At 38.1% G+C, this 18613-nt stretch overlaps 1 protein-coding gene across 2 annotated transcripts in view; it reads right to left on the bottom strand.

The window, feature by feature from the left end:
* The window catches only part of LOC123560814 (cubilin-like), a 128508-nt gene that overhangs the window by 55973 nt on the left and 53922 nt on the right, over nucleotides 1-18613 (bottom strand). For both annotated transcript variants that reach the window (XM_053552775.1, XM_053552774.1), the window contains exons 31-41: nucleotides 17817-17985; nucleotides 16226-16407; nucleotides 15317-15479; nucleotides 12959-13075; nucleotides 12187-12426; nucleotides 11740-11872; nucleotides 6571-6770; nucleotides 3610-3794; nucleotides 2740-2947; nucleotides 2263-2466; nucleotides 1296-1445 (exon numbers count right to left, since the gene is read on the bottom strand). In XM_053552775.1, the coding sequence (XP_053408750.1) occupies nucleotides 1296-1445; nucleotides 2263-2466; nucleotides 2740-2947; nucleotides 3610-3794; nucleotides 6571-6770; nucleotides 11740-11872; nucleotides 12187-12426; nucleotides 12959-13075; nucleotides 15317-15479; nucleotides 16226-16407; nucleotides 17817-17985 (1951 nt within the window). The remainder of the gene's footprint in view (nucleotides 1-1295; nucleotides 1446-2262; nucleotides 2467-2739; nucleotides 2948-3609; nucleotides 3795-6570; nucleotides 6771-11739; nucleotides 11873-12186; nucleotides 12427-12958; nucleotides 13076-15316; nucleotides 15480-16225; nucleotides 16408-17816; nucleotides 17986-18613) is intronic.

Here is an 18613-nt window from a genome sequence, read left to right as displayed (position 1 = left end):
GGCTGATCTTGGTCTGCACTGGTCGCAAAGGCATAATCATCTGCCGCTAGCAGTCTAAGGGTTAAAGGGCCATAATGCATTTGCTTATAATGTGACTGCCATTCATTTTGTTTTCAACATAAAATATACTAATTTTTTCTTAAATGCAATTTTTGATAGTTGTTTTTTCATATCGTTATCAGGGGTTTCAATACTGATTAACATGGTGTATCGTATTACTTATTCCATTGTTTTTTTTTATCTCTCTTTACAGCTCTGTAAACAATCATATTAATAAACAGGAAAAATCAACAACAACACATGTAGCGTTTGTTCATAGATAATTAGTAACTTCCAACGTTTCGTCGTTAAGCCTTCATCAGGGAAGAATAACTATAAAAACAACGGACGTGATGTCGTTAAACGACGTCGCGTAAAAAGGCGGTAAAATGTATAAAAAAGTTAGGATCTACATTTTTTTACAATGTTTTAAAAGAATCAAATAACATTTTTTAAACGGATTTAACAAACATACCCGAGTAAATTGTCGGATAGTGTTTATACATATATACATAATTTCCTACACTTATTTATTTATTTATTTTTTTTTTTTTTTGAACAATCATGTGAAATATTAAAAGCAGTGCTTTTTCAACCGTGATGTAAGTATGCATATTCTCTAATTGTAAATCTGTTTTAAACCAAAAACAAGTATGCCCACGGGCAGACTGTCGAGCCTGCCAGCTGTCTAAGTGTGACCTTGACCTTAGACCTAGGGATCTTGTTCTTGCACACGACTTTCCGTCTCATAATGGTGAACATTCATGCCAAGTTACATCAAAATCCCACCATGCATGAGGAAGAAATGCTCCGGACAAACTTCAATTTGACCTTTGACCTCCAACTGTGACCTTGACCTTTGAGATAGGATGATGAGGTTTTTGCATGACACTCCTTCTCATTAACATTCATACCAAATATAAACAAGATTGGTCCATGCAAGTCAAAGTTATGGTCCAGACAAAATCGGACAGACGGACACACATACACCGACCCGCCAAAAGTGACGACTAAGTCAAGTTCACCGTAAGCGGGCTCGACAAAAAATAAATCTTTATGGAAGCAGGAATATAAATACATTTTCCTCTGAGTTTTCTAAATGTTTTGTTGGTGAAATTATTGCTTTACATACTGTCCCAAACTATAAGAACAGAAAAATATCCAAGAAATGTTAGGTATGAGAAAAATAATAATTTTTACAAATTTTTAGATGTCCGAATATTAAGGGTGTCCCAAGACTTTGGGAAAATACTTACCTTTCTTGTATTGTAGACTGAATCCCGTTCCATTGACAGAAAAGTCTGTAGTAAACTTCATTGCCACGCTATTCTGAGATGAAATCAATGGTATCTCGTTCCCTGTACGCCCACAGAAGGTACCCAACAACCTTCCATAAGTATAACCAGCTGTTTAAAGAAAATCATGAATTATGTACTTAAACCTGTGTAAAAGAACACCTGTGAATAGAGACCACCAGGCTCTACTGATAACTACTTTCACTTATACTATCACTTAAAATATGATATATAGCAGAACTAGCCCGCCCGCTTAGGTCAATATGGAGAGTGCAGATCTACGGATCACGGGGCTGTAAGTTCGATCCCCGGGAGATGTTCTCCATGACTATTTGATAAACAACATTGTGTCTTATATCATTCATCCTCCACCTCTGATTCATGTGGGGAAGTTGGCAGTTACTTGCGGAGAATAGGTTTGTACTGGTACAGAATCCAGGAACACTGGTTTGGTTAACTGAAATACTGTTGGAAAACAGTGTTAAACCCAAAACAAACAAACAAACATAGCTGAACGACTTTTTAACACATTGAAACAATACCATGAGGTTATATGCTTGCAGAATAATTTCACACAGTTAACAGAGAGACAGACAACAGACATTAGCAAAACAATATATCAACCACTCTCCCTTCTTCCACACAGCCTTTTTGGAAAGGAGATATAAAAGTAACATCTTTCCTTGATCTCACGCATCAAATCTGGTATAATAATTTTGAACCAAATAATATCTAACAGATTTCCTGCACTCTGCAAAACAAATTTAATAAAAATGTTTTTTGGACTCAACTAAGATCAAGTGTAAAACTGATTTTTCTTGGTCTTCAACAGAACTAAAATCTACATAAGGTTTTTGCAGGTTGTTTCACATCTTTCCTTTATCAAGAAGTCAGATTCCAACAGTAATGTTCAAAGAATGATACTTACAATTGTATATCTTGAGAATGTCATAACTGCAAGAAGAATGTGCCTCTATGTTGATATCCGTAATGTTCAACCAAATCCGGGAGCCAACTGGAGAATTCAATATCCAGGTACAGTCTAAATTGTGCTGGTACCCATCTGGGTAGCCAGGGGAGATAACTGTTTGCAAAGAGTCTGTCACATTGAGAATACCCCCACATCCTGGCACTGCAAGTGTGTACAAAATAATGTAACATATTACACAGTAACCAATATCTATGTGTAAACTACAACTTATAATGACCTCTTTGGCAAAGGTCAAATACATATTTTGACAAATGGGAGAAGGAAATAGGTTGTACAGTCCACATATAATTGTACTGACTTTTATGATGAACAATTTAGTTAAATACAAATATGAAATTCTACGATTAAGTTTAAGATTATAAATCAACCAAAAAGAATCTCTGTGAAAACTAGCATGAAATATAAGATATTTACCTGGGGTAGTGGATGCTGTTGGTGCTGGGGTGGTTATTGGATTGTCTGAGGTCGCCTCCCAGTTCAAGAGGAAGCCCTGTCCGGTGCTTGACCAATCAGAATGGAACTCAACATGGAGCTGGTTAGATGTTGAGATATACATGTCTGGCAGAGTAGTACCGCAGTATGTACCTACCACCGGACTGTCCACAGTTCCTCCGTCGCGAATCTGAAAGTTGAAATGACATAGAATCAACATTTTAATTTTTATAAGAATTCCTCCAATTCATACATTGTATAACAAGAATGAATAGCATGATGTGTAAATGAGCCGCGCCATGAGAAAACCAACACAGTGCGTTTGCATCCATGCAGTCTGGTCAGGATCCATGCTGTTCGCTTTCAAAGCCTACTGCAATTAGAGAAACCGTTGGCGAACAGCACAGATCCTGACCAGACTGCATGGATGCGCAGGCTGGTCTGGATCCATGCTGGTTGCAAATGCACTATGTTGGTTTTCTCATGGTGTGGCTCACTTGTTGTCAGATATTTGAAGCAACCTGCCTGTTATATCTATATTGTTGGTGGGCCTACTTTGCGATGTATGGCTGGCTGTGTCGTGTTTGTTGTGCTCATAGGAAAGTGACTTTATGTATATTTTCTTAGTCTGTTCCCATATATCAAGATATCATCAAATTATATCCAGTAGTTACAAAGTCCTTGTATGTACAGATGACATTGTTTGTCGAAATCTGGCCAGCAGTTTGACCTGTGAAAGTCAGACAAGCTTAATGCTGATGGACAGACAGACCGACCGACCGACAGACGTGAAGACAAAAAAAATACCTATGGGGGAGACATAATATTGCCTGATAGCAGATAAAGACATACCTTCAAGAAGTCAAATGAACATCCACGCCATGAACTCTCCATATCTAATGTGGTAAATGTAACCCTGACTCTCATATTTGTTGGTACGGTAACAGTCCACATGTAATCAGCATTGTGTGGATACTGGTATGGGTAGAGAGGGGAGGCAATCTGTCCTGAATTTCCTGTCAGTTCCCCACCAAATACTGAAATACACAATCATACTTGTTGCTATGTTAATAATCCACAAGTAATCTGCATTTTGTGAATACTGGCAGAGTTGAAAAGAGCAGGCAATCTGTCTGCAATTTCCTGTCAGTGCCCCACCAACAAATACTGAACAAGAGGACCATGATGGTCCTGAATCGCTCACCTCTTCCCACATGACCCAGTTTTGAGTATGACGTCATTTTTTCTATTATTTGAAAATAGTGACCTAGTTTTTGAGCTCATGTGACCCAGTTTGAACTGACCTAGAATTATCAAGATAAAAATTCTGACCAATTTTTCAAGAAGATCCATTGAAAAATATGGTCTCTAGAGAGGTCACAAGGTTTTTCTATTATTTGACCTATTGACCTAGTTTTCGAAGGTAAGTGACCCTGTTTTGAACTTGAGATATCATCAAGGTGAAAATTCAGACCAATTTTCATGAAGATCCATTGAAAAATATGGCCTCTAGAGAGGTCAAAAGATTTTAATAATTTTAGACCTACTGACCTAGTTTTTGACTGCAGTTGACCCAGTTTCGAACTTGACCTAGATATCATCAAGATGAACATTCAGACCAATATTCATACAGATCCTATGAAAAGTATGGCCTCTAGAGAGGTTACAAGTTTTTTATTATTTTTACCTACTGAACTAGTTTTTTTATGGCACATGATCCAGCTTCAAACTTGACCTAGATATCATCAAGGTGAACATTCTGACCAATTTTTATGGAGATCCATTCACAAGTATGGCCTCTAGAGAGGTCAAAAGGTTTTTCTATTTTTAGACCTACTGACCTAGTTTTTGACTGCAAATGACCCTGTTTCGAACTTGACCTAGATATCATCAAGATGAACATTCTGACCAATTTTCATACAGATCCCATGAAAAATATGGCCTTTAGAGAGGTCACAAGGTTTTTCTATTATTTGACCTACTGACCTAGTTTTTGAAGGCATGTGACCCACTTTCAAACTTGACCTAGATATCATCAAGATGAACATTCAGATCAACTTTCATACTGATCCCATGAAAATTATGGCCTCTAGAGAGGTCACAAGGTTTTTCTATTATTTGACCTACTGACCTAGTTTTTGAAGGCACGTGACCCATTTTCGAACTTGACTTAGATATCATCAAGGTGAACAATCTGACCAATTTTCATGAAGATCTCATGAAATATATAGCCTCTAGAGAGGTCACAAGGTTTTTCTATTTTTAGACCTACTGACCTAGTTTTTGACCGCACGTGACCTAGTTTCAAACTTGATTTAGATATCATCAAGGTGAACATTCAGACCAATCTTCATACAGATCCCATGAAAAATATGGCCTCTAGAGAGGTCACAAGGTTTTTCTATTATTTGACCTACTGACCTAGTTTTTGAAGGCACGTGACCCAGTTTCAAACCTGACCTAGATATCATCAAGGTGAACGTTCTGACTAATTTTCATGAAGATCTTGTGAAATATATGGCCTCTAGAGAGGTCACAAGGTTTTTCTATTTTTAGACCTACTGACCTAGTTTTTGATGGCACGTGACCCAGTTTCAAACCTGACCTAGATATCATCAAGATGAACATTCTGACTAATTTTCATGAAGATCTTGTGAAATATATGGCCTCTAGAGAGATCACAAGGTTTTTCTATTTTTAGACCTACTGACCTAGTTTTTGAGGGCAAGTGACCCAGTTTCAAACTTGACCTAGATATCATCAAGATGAACATTCTGACCAATTTTCATAAAGATCCCATGAAAAATGTGACCTCTAGAGTGGTTACAAGCAAAAGTTTACGGACGGACACACGCACGCATGCACGCACGGACGACGGACACCGCACGATCACAAAAGCTCACCTTGTCACTTTGTGACAGGTGAGCTAAAAACACATTATATTATTTGTTGTTGTGGAGAAAGTCCAAACGAAATCTGTGTTGTTCGGATACTGGTATTGGTAACTAGAGTACAATTTGTGCTGAAATTCCTGAGTGAAAGTTCCCCATCATATAATGCTAGGAAGATACTGGCAATTATAACAAGGCAGTCTGAAAGACAGCTATATCCCCGCTGATAGTAAAAGGGTTGATGGTATTGGGTGAAAGCATTGACACTGTTAAGCATATTTCATAGTGACCTTGAACTTGATCCTGCATGGCCGACTCATGGGTTTTGCAAACCATCTCTATATGGTGAACACTTGACCAAAGTTTCAAGAAAATCCTTTAAGTGGTTTAGCAGAAAAGGAGGGGACAAGAAATTGAAGGTTCAAACATATGAGTTGTGACACGACCTTGAGCTGGCATGGGTGAATTTTGAGTTCTGCACATCGTCTTGATAAGGGAAATATTACAGCCAAGTCATATTAAAATCCTTCAAGGGGTTTAGGAAATACAGAGTGGACACAAAATGGAAGGCTCAAACCTTTGCCTTTGAGTTGTGACCTTGACCTTGAGCCAACATGTCAAAAATCCTTATATAGGTTCAAGTTATATGGAGCGGACACAATTGTTATGGAAAGATGGACGTGAGACCATTCCTATAACCTCCCACCACTCATGGCAGGGGATTAAATAAAACCATTTTCAACATACTCAGCATAATGTCAATGCTAATTTATATTCATGTAAAATTGAAGGCACTAATATATGTGAACAGGAGTTTGAGCAAAAAACAAAATCTTACAGCGTGCATCATGTTGTATGGGTGAACTTCAAAGAATTTGAATAAAACCATTAAAAAGACATGCAAAAAAAAAGAAAGTCTTACCAGCTGAATAAGAAGCTATGAATCCCTGTCCAGTGGCCGAATCATCTGAGCGAAATTTGATCCACAAACCATTGTATGCTGTCAGATTGGATGGAATATCATTACCACAAAAACGGCCCAACAATGGTCCGCCAAGCTCACCTTCATGTAGCTCAAGATAATCATAGTTACAGTTGTCATGTACCTCCATGTTAAAGAAACTGTAAATATATATATATATATATATATTGATCTAATTATTATTCATATTTTATTAACTCTTTATAAATTCATATTTACTACTGTTATATCCTTATGTATGAACATACACAAATACCGTTATAAATAACTCAATATTTCGAACTCTCTTATCTCAAAATTTATAATCATAATTTCCAAGACATTGTCAAGTAAAGTCCCTAAAACACATGCACAGAATTAGTCAAATTTAAGTTTTCTCAAATCCTTTGCTCAATCCCTTAGAATTCGAGATACCGAGCTTCAACTGTAAATCTAGTTATAAGGATATGACTCAGACTTTGGAAACCAGTCTCAGTATGCAGCCTTCTCATTGGCAAATTTCAAAATTGACCTTGAAAACAACCAATCAGAAGCTGTGGCTTTCAAACTGGTACCCAAACTCAGGTTTGTTATCTTGAACCTGAACCTAGTTAGCAAAAATAATTATATATTATAATCTAGCATTATCAATGACGTGTTATAAAGCCTTAAACAAGCGCTGTCACTAATGGTGACAAATGCCCCCGCAGCACCTTGACCTTTGACCTGGTGACCTTGACCTTTGACCTGGTGACCCCAAAGTCAATAGGGGTCGTGTACTCAATAAGTACTATCAGCATGTGAAGTTTGAAGGTCCTGGGTGCAGTGGTTCGCGAGTAAAGTGCCTTCATGCAAGAAGTTAACATTGGCCCCTGTGACCTTGACCTTTGACCTGGTGACCCCAAAGTCAGTAGGGGTTGTGTACTCAATAAGTACTATCAGTACGTGAAGTTTGAAGATCCTGGGTGCAGTGGTTCGCGAGTAAAGTGCCTTCATGCAAAAAGTTAACATTGGCCCCTGTGACCTTGACCTTTGACCTGGTGACCCCAAAGTCAGTAGGGGTCGTGTACTCAATAAGTACTATCAGCAAGTGAAGTTTGAAGGTCCTGGGTGCAGTGGTTTGCGAGTAAAGTGCCTTCATGCAAAAAGTTAACGATGGGAAGAACGAACTAACCAACGGATGGACAGTTGAAAACTAATATGCCTCCCTCTTGACCTTTGACCTGGTGACCCCAAAGTCAGTAGGGGTCGTGTACTCAATAAGTACTATCAACATGTGAAGTTTGAAGGTCCTGGTTGCAGTGGTTCACTGGTAAAGTGCCTTCATGCAAAAAGTTAACGTTGTGACGAACGAACTAACGAACGGATGGACAGTTGAAAAAAAGAAAGAAAAAAAGGATTTCAGAGTAAAAAAAAGGCAGCAGTATTGTACCAGGAATGAATGACTTCAAAGACAAACCTTTTTTATGACCTCTAATTTTGAGTGCAGATTAAATTTACATAATCTGGATTTGTATGACTTTCATATAAATTTTGTCAGCGATTATATACTAATAGTATATCTTTAATAATGTCTTTTTTTATTTAAAACGACCCATAATCTTTTTTTTTTCAAAATGAAGAAACATTGTAATTCGTGAAAGTCATAGCCAGGCCTTTGGTAATTTTCACCTATTAAGTATAAAAACAGCACTGCCTACAGGGTGCCATCGCTCATCTGCATGTGCTGGTCAGTATGTAAGAAAAGAGTTATAGTTCAGAATTTCTTAGTATAAAAAGGGCCATAATTCTGACAATATGCATATCAGAGTTATGGTTCTTGGCCTACATAGTCAAATAATAATGATAAACAAGTGTGCAAAGTTTCAAAGCTGTAGCTCTTACAGTTTTTGAGAAAAGGTGGACCTAAACAAAAATTTTTACCAAGAAACTCAAATTTGTACAAAAAGAGCCATAATTTTGACAAAATGCAAATCAGAGTTAGGGTTCTTGGCCTACACAGTCACCTAATGATGAGAAACAAGTGTGCAAAATTTCAAAGCTGTAGCTTTTATAGTTTTTGAGACAAGGTGGACCTAAACAAAAATACTAACCAACACCACCGACGATCAAGTGATGACAATACCGCGTAGATTTTTTCCAAAAATCAGACGAGCTAAAAACCAAAGTCTTTAGAAGAGAAGACCACCTTGCGAGATAAAATGATAACCAAAAGCAACATTTTACATGCATTTTCAATAATATTCAGTTTTAATACTTCTGTATTTTCATTTCTTAAAGTGTGCTATACATTTTATATCTTATTTTCTGTACATGAAACTTTTCAAAATTTTGTACTACAAACTGACTGAATGAGTACTTTTAGCTTGGAGATCAAGCTGTGAAAACAATATCAAATTTTGTATGTTTAATCTACATGACTAACATGTTTTTCTTATTAGTAAACCAGTGGTTATTAGCAAGTCTGTATACAGTGATTTCCAATTTTGACATTATCAGGTGAATCACAAGACTAAAAGTGCGTATGTTTGGATTTAGCATCCTTTTCAACAACTTTTCAGTCATATAAATGATAGTGTCTACTTGTGCAATGCCCAACTTCACAGTGACATGATACCCCACACAGTCACATTATATAGACACCGGGCTGTCCAGTCCTAGTACTATCCTCTTAATGCTGAGCGCCAAGTGAGGAAGCTATTAGTACCATTTTTCACATTTTTGGTATGACACAGCCACGGATCAAACCCACGACCTCTCTGCAAACGAAGCAGGTGCTCTAACATAAGACTACTGAGGCGGTTCAAGACAAAAAGACTTGCTCAATAATAAAAAGAGTACCAAAAAAAAACCTTCAGATATTGTCATCTCAGCGCAAAAGGTGAATAAGTGTTTCTCCATTTCAATGCACTTTAATATCAACTTTTTTTGCTGAGGTGACAATCATACATGACAGAGCTGTGTCTGAACACTAATAAAAACGGGCCATGTGACGAACATAATCGTGGACTTTTATCTAAATACTTTTTTTTGTAATCCCAGAATGGCTTTTTAAATTAGTAGACCCATAATGACAATTTGCAATTTACGTGTGATTAAATATACAGTTTTGGCATCCTTCTGCCGTAACATAACACTAATTTTTCATAACAACTGGATAATGCCAAAATCGTATAAGGAGAATATGCAAACAAATGAGCTGCGCCATGAGAAAACCAACATAATGGCTTTGTGACCAGCATGGATTCAGACCAGCCTGCGCATCCACGCAGTCTGGTCAAGATCCATGCTGTTCACTTTCATAGTCTATTGCAATTAGAGATACCGTTAGGGAACAGCATGGATCCTGACCAGACTGCGTGGATTCGCAGGCTGGTCTGGATCCATGCTGGTCGCAAACCCATTATGCTGGTTTTCTCAGGGCGCGGCTCAAATGGAATTTGCCGATTGTCATTATGGGTCCACTACCTTAAAAATCTCTTTCTCAAACACAGATGGCACCCTGGCTCACTTGAACAACTCATATGGTACACACTGGTTTTCCATATTCTTTCTATGTTTATATCACTCTAAACCCTTCATAACTCAAGTCTTTGCTCACCCAAATACAAATTTGAGCGGGCCATGTTTAGCCTTCAGCCTGCTGGCAGCAAGTGATTTTGGCTCTGCGACCAGTGCAAAGGGCCATAACTCTGGTCCTGCCCAGTGAAATCCAAAACAAAAACCAGGTGCACAATTTCACATGTTGAATAATATTCCCATACAGTTTCATTGCGTCTAGGTCAAACACTTTCTGAGTTAAGTGTAACACAAACGTTTAGGCCCTTTATGCATCTTTTGGACTTACTGAGTGAAATCCCTAACAAAACCCCAGATGCACGACTTTAAGGCAGACATCTGGGTAAATGCAAATCTAAATCTCAGAAAGTGGGGGTAGTGGGGGTGGGGGAACATAAAAATATCAAATCTAAAAAAAATAGTTTTACTAATAGATATTTCTAAAATTTACTGGAGAATTTCATATTCATCTGAAGGCATGCACCTTTAAACAATGTGTGAAACTGAGACTGTGGTTATGCCTTTTAACTGTCAACGTTAAACAAAAGTCAACATTAAACTTGTTTTGTTTTGTTTTTGTTGGGTTTAACGTCACACAGACACAACAAGAGTGCCAGAATGTCACAATATACACCTGTCACAGCAAATTTCTTTACACTAGCACCTGTATTTGCAAATGGAATTTTAATTTTGTGGTAGTAATTATTGTAATTCTTTTGTTTTTCTAAATCCACATAAAAACTCCTTACCAGGTAGAGATACCTTAAAATACACCTAAAATTTGAAAGTAGCATCTATGTTGTACCACAGAAAAGTGGTCATGGTTTTTCCCTATGGTCAATTGTAAAAAAAGTGAAGTAATTCTAAAGAAGGGACCTGCGCATGACATTTCGTCTCATGATGGTGTACAATTGTGCCAAGTTAAATCAAAATCCCTCCATGCATGAAGAAGCAATGCTCTGGACAAAGTCATTTTTGAATTTAACCTTTTATCTCTATGACCTTGACCTTAGACATAGGGACCTGGTTCTTGCGCATGACACTCCATCTCATGATGGTGAACAACTGTGCCAAGTTTCATCAAAATCCCTCCATGCATGAAGAAGATATGCTCCGGACAAAGTCATTCTTGAATTTGACCTTTGACCTCAGTGTGACCTTGACCTTAGACCTAGGGACTGGTTCTTGCGCATGACACTCTGTCTTATGATGGTGAACAACTGGCCAAGTTTCATCAAAATCCCTCCATGCATGAAGAAGATATGCTCTGGACAAAGTCTGTGGACGCCGCCCACCTGCCCACCCGCCAGGGGCGTTCCCATAATACGTCCTGTTTTTCAAACGGGCATATAAAAATAGGTCATATTGCAACTTTACAGCTTTGATGGTGGAGGAAGAGCCCAGGTAACCCTCCATGCATTATTTCATCATAAGCAGCCACCTGAGTAGAACCAACAACCTTCCGTCAGCTAGCTGGATGGCTTCCTCACATGAAGAAGTCAATGCCCCAATTACGGATCGAACCCACATTAGTGAGGGGCAAGTGATTTGGCTTTCTTTGTTTATACATACCTAAATGAGAGCTGAACCCTGTTACCAGGGGCAACACTGACAGTCCAAACACATTCTGTATTGATAGGGTAGTTATTAGGGTAGCCAGGACTCGTGAAAGATCCATGCTGAGAAGTGTAGTCACCACCACACGCTAGGTAAAAACAAAAACAAGTACAATATTAGTAAATGTCAAATGTAAATTTGGATAATTGAAAATCATTATTTCAGAAAAAAATTGGGGTGGGTGGGGGGAGAATTTCAGCTTGCTTCACTTCAAAACTGTATGATACAATGCACTAATGATATAAATATGAATCGTGTGTGAAAGTTGTTCATTGCTTGTGGAGGAGGATGCAGTCCGTCCTGGTATGTAATCCAGAAACACTGTATAGGTAAACTCATCATCGTTACATTAATATGCACTTTTGAAATATGAGGTCAAACCCTTATGAAACATACACATACCGGAAGACGACTTTGTATATGTTGCTCTGAACCCAGTAGCCTGATAAGACATGTCTGACACGAACTGTACAAACAGTGCTGAACCCTGGGACGTTATTGCTGACGGCGACACCCGTCCACATAATTTGTTGATCTGAGGAGCCTGATCATTGTTGCCGTCTAATACTAGGACATAGTCCTTGTTACAATCGTTTGACTCTTCCAAATCCATGTGGGTAAATGTCAAAGTTATTCTATCAGCTGAAATGGGTAAATGTAAAAGTTATTCAGGTAAATGTCGAAGTTATTCGATCAGCTGAAATGGATAAATGTGAAAGCTATTCTATCAACTGAAATGGATAAATGTCAAAGTTATACTATCAGCTGAAATGGGTAAATGTGAAAGTTGTTCCATCAGCTGATTCAGAAATGGGTAAATGTCAATGTTATTCTATCAACTAAAATGGGTAAATGTGAAAGTTGCTCTATCAGCTAAAATGGGTAAATGTCAAGAGTAATTCTATAAGCTAAAACAGGTAAATGTCAAAGTTATTCTAACTTCAGTAACATATGAAGAAAACATGCTTACAGTTAGTAAAACTGTTGTTACTGGCTGACTTTTATACCCCCAACCATGGGGAGAATTTCCTAGGAAATATTCCCCAACCCTTGAAAATATTGCCATTTGAGGGGGGAATATTGACACCAATATAATAGATATTTTAGTAGTTTTTTATCCATCTCTGTTTGGCCTGAGTAATTCTAAAGGAAAGTCTATCACAAAGATTCTTACTTGCATGTTCCGCCATGATTAGCCAAGAGCAATTGCTTCCACGTCGGTATGTGTCTGGGTAACCCGGTGATACAATATCCCCGTCTCCATCCTCAGTATTAATCACTCCACCACAACCTGGCAAAGTAAAAAGTAGCTCAAATACCAAAACAAATGCAAAGAATGTCAATATTTTTTTTCAGTTATGGAGAAAATTAATATCAAGTATAATATACCTCTTTATGCCTTGAAGATACAGACCCAACTTCCATGAATGGCACATCTTTTATATCCTTAATATACGTGTAGTTGTAAAATTTCATTGGAATACAATAAAGTGTTTAAAAGTTATAGTTGAGATAGCAAATGTTTTGAAAAGACGATCAATACCTCACACAGGTGTCATAAAAAGGCACACTGTGTTACATTTATAATCATAAAACAAGAGGACCATGATGGTCCTGAATCGCTCACCTCTTCCCACATGACCCAGTTTTGAATATAACGTCGTTTTTTCTATTATTTGACATAGTGACCTAGTTTTCGAGCTCATGTGACCCAGTTTTGAACTTGACCTAGATATTATCAAGATAAAAATTCTGACAAATTTTCAAGAAGATCCATTGAAAAATATGGTCTCTAGAGAGGTCACAAGGTTTTTCTATTATTTGACCTGTTGACCTAGTTTTCGAAGGTACGTGACCCTGTTTTGAATTTTATCTAGATATCATCAAGGTGAAATTCTCACCAAATTTCATGAAGATCTCATGAAAAATATGGCCTCTAGAGAGGTCACAAGGTTTTTCTATTTTTATACCTACTGGCCTAGTTTTTGACCGCACGTGACCCAGTTTCGAACTTGACCTAGATATCATCAAGGTGAACATTCAGATCAATTTTCATGAAGATCCATTGAAAAGTATGGCCTCTAGAGAGGTCAAAAGATTTTAATAATTTTAGACCTACTGACCTAGTTTTTGACCGCAGTTGACCCAGTTTCAAACCTGACCTAGATATCATCAAGATGAACATTCAGACCAACTTTCATACAGATCCCATGTATGGCCTCTAGAGAGGTCACAAGGTTTTTTTTATTTTTTGACCTACTGACCTAGTTTTTTAAGGCACGTGACCCAGTTTCAAACTTGACCTAGATATCATCAAGTTGAACATTCTGACCAATTTTTATGGAGATCCATTCATAAGTATGGCCTCTAGAGAGGTCACAAGGTTTTTCTATTTTTAGACCTACTGACCTAGTTTTTGACCGCACACGACCCTGTTCGAACTTGACCTAGATATCATCAAGATGAACATTCAGACCAACTTTCATACAGATCCAATGAAAAATATGGCCTTTTGAGAGGTCACAAGGTTTTTCTATTATTTGACCTACTGACCTAGTTTTTGATGGCACGTGACCCACTTTCGAAATTTACCTAGATATCATCAAGATGAACATTCAGACCAACTTTCATACAGATCCCATAAAAAATATGGCCTCTAGAGAGGTCACAAGGTTTTTCTATTATTTGACCTACTGACCTAGTTTTTGATGGCATGTAACCCACTTTCGAACTTGACCTAGATATCATCAAGGTGAACACTCTGACCAATTTTCATGAAGATCTCATGAAATATATGGCCTCTAGAGAGGTCACAAGGTTTTTCTATTTTTAGACCTACTGACCTAGTTTTTGACCGCACGTGACCCAGTTTCAAACTTGACCTAGATATCATCAAGATGAACATTCAGACCAACTTATATACAGATCCCATGAAAAATGTGGCCTTTAGAGAGGTCACAAGGTTTTTCTATTATTTGACCTACTGACCTACTTTTTGATGGCACGTGACCCAGTTTCGAACTTGACCTAGATATCATCAAGATGAACTTTCTGACCAATTTTCATGAAGATCTTGTGAAATATCTGGCCTCTAGAGAGGTCACAAGGTTTTTCTATTTTTAGACCTACTGACCTAGTTTTGATGGCACGTGACCCAGTTTCGAACTTAACCTAGATATCATCAAGATGAACATTCTGACCAATTTTCATGAAGATCTTGTGAAATATATGGCCTCTAGAGAGGTCACAAGGTTTTTCTATTTTTAGACCTACTGACCTAGTTTTTGAAGGCAAGTTACCCAGTTTCGAACTTGACCTAAATATCATCAAGATGAACATTCTGACCAACTTTCATAAAGATCCCATGAAAAATGTGACCTCTAGAGTGGTCACAAGCAAAAGTTTACGGACGGACGCACGCACGGACGCACGCACGGACGACGGACGACGGACACCGCGCGATCACAAAAGCTCACCTTGTCACTTTGTGACAGGTGAGCTAAAAAGAGACTGCCTCACTCTTTTTATTTACCTGTGACAAAATCAGCCTTAAAGCCTCTCGCACTGACACTGACATCTGTCCGCATACGTATGTACATCTGGTTTCCACTGGAACGATACATCACTGGAGATGGAAGTGTGGCTCCACAGAAGTTCAGCAGTTCTGTTGCATTTACGTTTGATCCATCATATACCTGCAAACAACCAAAATGGGGTTACATCAGGTACCCTAGTTATAAAGTTCGTTTGACACCATAAATTTCTTAATACCTGCCACAATTTCACTCCTAATTTGGCTAGATAATGATTTTATATAAACACTGCAGAGGCCCAGAACCAGAAATATTTGATTGTGGGCACCAGTTTAGAATGAAGGCATCATGGGGAGGTGCAGAGCACCAAAAAGGGGTAGGTAAGTCTGTGGGTGGGGGGGGGGTCTCTGCTTGTGTTAGGGAGGGTCTGTGGTCTCTCCCAGGATTTTTTTTCTTGAATTATAGGTATGAAGTGGTGGCCTTTGGTGCTTTTTGGGGTGGGGGGTCTAAATTTTGAGGTATGGGAGGAGATACTCCCCTCATTTTAAGGAGGTCAGGGGGCTTTCCACCTTGACAATTGAAATGGTGGCCTCTAGTGCATGTTGCTAACAAAGAAAATTGTAAAGGTAATTTTTTTAGAATTCTCTTTCTATCTACCAGCAACTGGAGTGAATCACCCATAGCTAAAGCATCACTTGCTCAAGTAACTGTCTAACTCAAGCAATTCCAAAGTAATTTTTCTTATATTTCCTGTTTGGACTGCATGGACTCATCACCTTGCAAACATGGGTCATTCATATAAGCTTGAAGCTTTCATCACAACTGAGCTAAAATAAATTTGTATAAACTATGAGCAAATCCATCATGAAACAAGCATGACACTCGGAAATTCAATTTAAACAACTTACAGCAACATAGTCAAATCTACAGTCAGAGGCACTTTCCACATCGAAGTCGACGAAAGTCAGTTCGACGGTATGTTTGTCGTCCACCGTGATCAGCCACTCACAGTCTGTATTGTGAGGGTAGTTGTTAGGGTAGTTCTTCGATACAATAGTACCACTTGTAGTTGAAAAGTTTCCTCCACAACCTGAAAATTTGAATGGATTGGTCTATCATTCAATATGGGCAGTACCATGACAGTATTATTCAAAAGGATGTTCACTGAAAATTTACTGACTGAATAATGAACAGTGCAGACCAAAATCAGCCTGCACAGATGCTGATCTTGGTCTGCACTGTTCACAAAGGCAGAATCACTTGCCGCCAGCAGGCTAAATGTTAAGGTATATCTAAACTTTGAAATAAAACCCCGTCAGAGTTGAGCAGAAACAGCATGTTATCTCTTTTCTTTAAGACTTTTACCTACTGACATGTACTGATATATATGAGCCACGCCATGAGAAAACCAACATAGTGGCTTTGCGACCAGCATGGATCCAGACCAGCCTGCGCATCCATGCAGTCTGGTCAGGATCCATGCTGTTCACTTTCAAAGTCTATTGCAATTAGAGAAACTGTTAGCGAACAGCATGGATCCTGACCAGACTGCGCGGATGCGAAGGCTGGTCTGGAGCCATGCTGGTCGCAAAGCAAAATGCTGGTCGCAAAGCCACTATGTTGGTTTTCTCATGGCGCGGATCATATGTCCTTTTCACAATCCACTTCCCGTGGTTGAAAAAATGGCGTGAGAACTACCTTGTCATTTTTTATCATATCAGCAAATTCTGAATATTCTAAAGAAGCATTTTAAATCCAAAGTTGTGGGTAATTTGGTGACTAAGTATGTAAAGAACTCCAAATAGGAGAAGTATCGGTCAAATCACAGCAGGTAGTCAACACATCTGCTAAATGCCCAGCTGCAGAGTACCTGTGCTGAAGTCAGCATCATTTATGTTAATATTTTACAATATATAATCTAGTCAAATTACATCTTATTTACATCCCTGTTCTACTAACTGATAAACAACTCCCAGAGATTTTCTACATAAATTACAGGCTTTTAAAATCTGATAATGGATTTATAGCCAAACCTGTGCTACAGAGCCTCTGAAGAGAGGCAACTACTACAAAGCCAGGCCGTTACTTTCTTCTCTAAATAAAGTAATTTTACCTATATTCAGAGACAACCTCTCTCAACAAAGACCTTTTTTTCCCTTTTCCAAAATGTGGTCTTTACAGACATGTTTGATTGTATATATGGTCAACTTTTCCTAGACAAAATTGGTTCTTTCTGTATCTTTTTTTTAAACTGACAGAAATATTTACAGACTAGATACTTAAGGTAAGTAGCTGCTTTAAGGCAAGTGACCCCTACAGTAGGTTCAACTGTAACATGCTAATAAATATCAACTTAAATAATGCTGATTCATTCTGATATCTTACAGACAGGGTCCTGGGTTTTTTTCTTTCTTTGTGACAAATACATGTACATGTATACTTTTATAGCATGACACTTGACTTTGTGGCATATTCAGAATGAGTAGATGAAAATTTTACCTCCAGTATTAGTTTTATATGTAGCACTGAAACCATTTCCATTGACTGATATATCACTCCTGAACCGGACAAACATCATATTTCCTGTGGTACTAAGTACCTGTGGGTTCTGTTGAGGTGCACACAGGTGGGCAAGTCTAGGGGCGGAGTCATCTGGACCACCGTAAATCTGTAAATTTTCAACAGTAACTTGTTTATAGATGTTTCATAAAAGCCAGCTTCTCTCATTTTGTACATTTTTAACAGTGGTCTTTGAAAGAAAGTAAACATACATACATAAATACAGTATAACTTATGTATATAACATCTCCCAACAGCAAACACCTAAGCACGCTCTACAAAGCAGATACAGTCAGCATTGTATAAAGAGACCACACAAGAGACCACACAACAGACTGTCAAAAAGTTGTATCTTAATAGAATGGTCCACAACAAACTTCAATAAATTTTAGCAAGCCTAGTAATATCTTAAACTGATTACATAACATTGTGAAGTATGCCTAATATTACATGCCATTTACATAGTACCATATAAAAATTGTATTACTGAAACAAGAGCTGTCACTATTGGTGACAAATGCCCCTGAAGCATGCCCAAGAATGCTACAGTTGTCTGCGCAAGAATACAAAATGTAGTTTAGGTATGTATCAAATTGTGACCTTGACCTTGATCTGAGAGACACGGGTCATAAGTGCGACACATCTTCTCAATATGGTTTTACATTTGTGTCAAATTATTTTCAAATCCCTTCATCGATGGCAGAGTTATGGACCAGACAAGAAACAGGCCATGTTAA

The sequence above is a fragment of the Mercenaria mercenaria genome, chromosome 10, assembly GCF_021730395.1.
Source record: "Mercenaria mercenaria strain notata chromosome 10, MADL_Memer_1, whole genome shotgun sequence".
NCBI classification, from domain to species: domain Eukaryota; kingdom Metazoa; phylum Mollusca; class Bivalvia; order Venerida; family Veneridae; genus Mercenaria; species Mercenaria mercenaria.
This window is presented reverse-complemented; position numbering and strand designations above follow the sequence as displayed.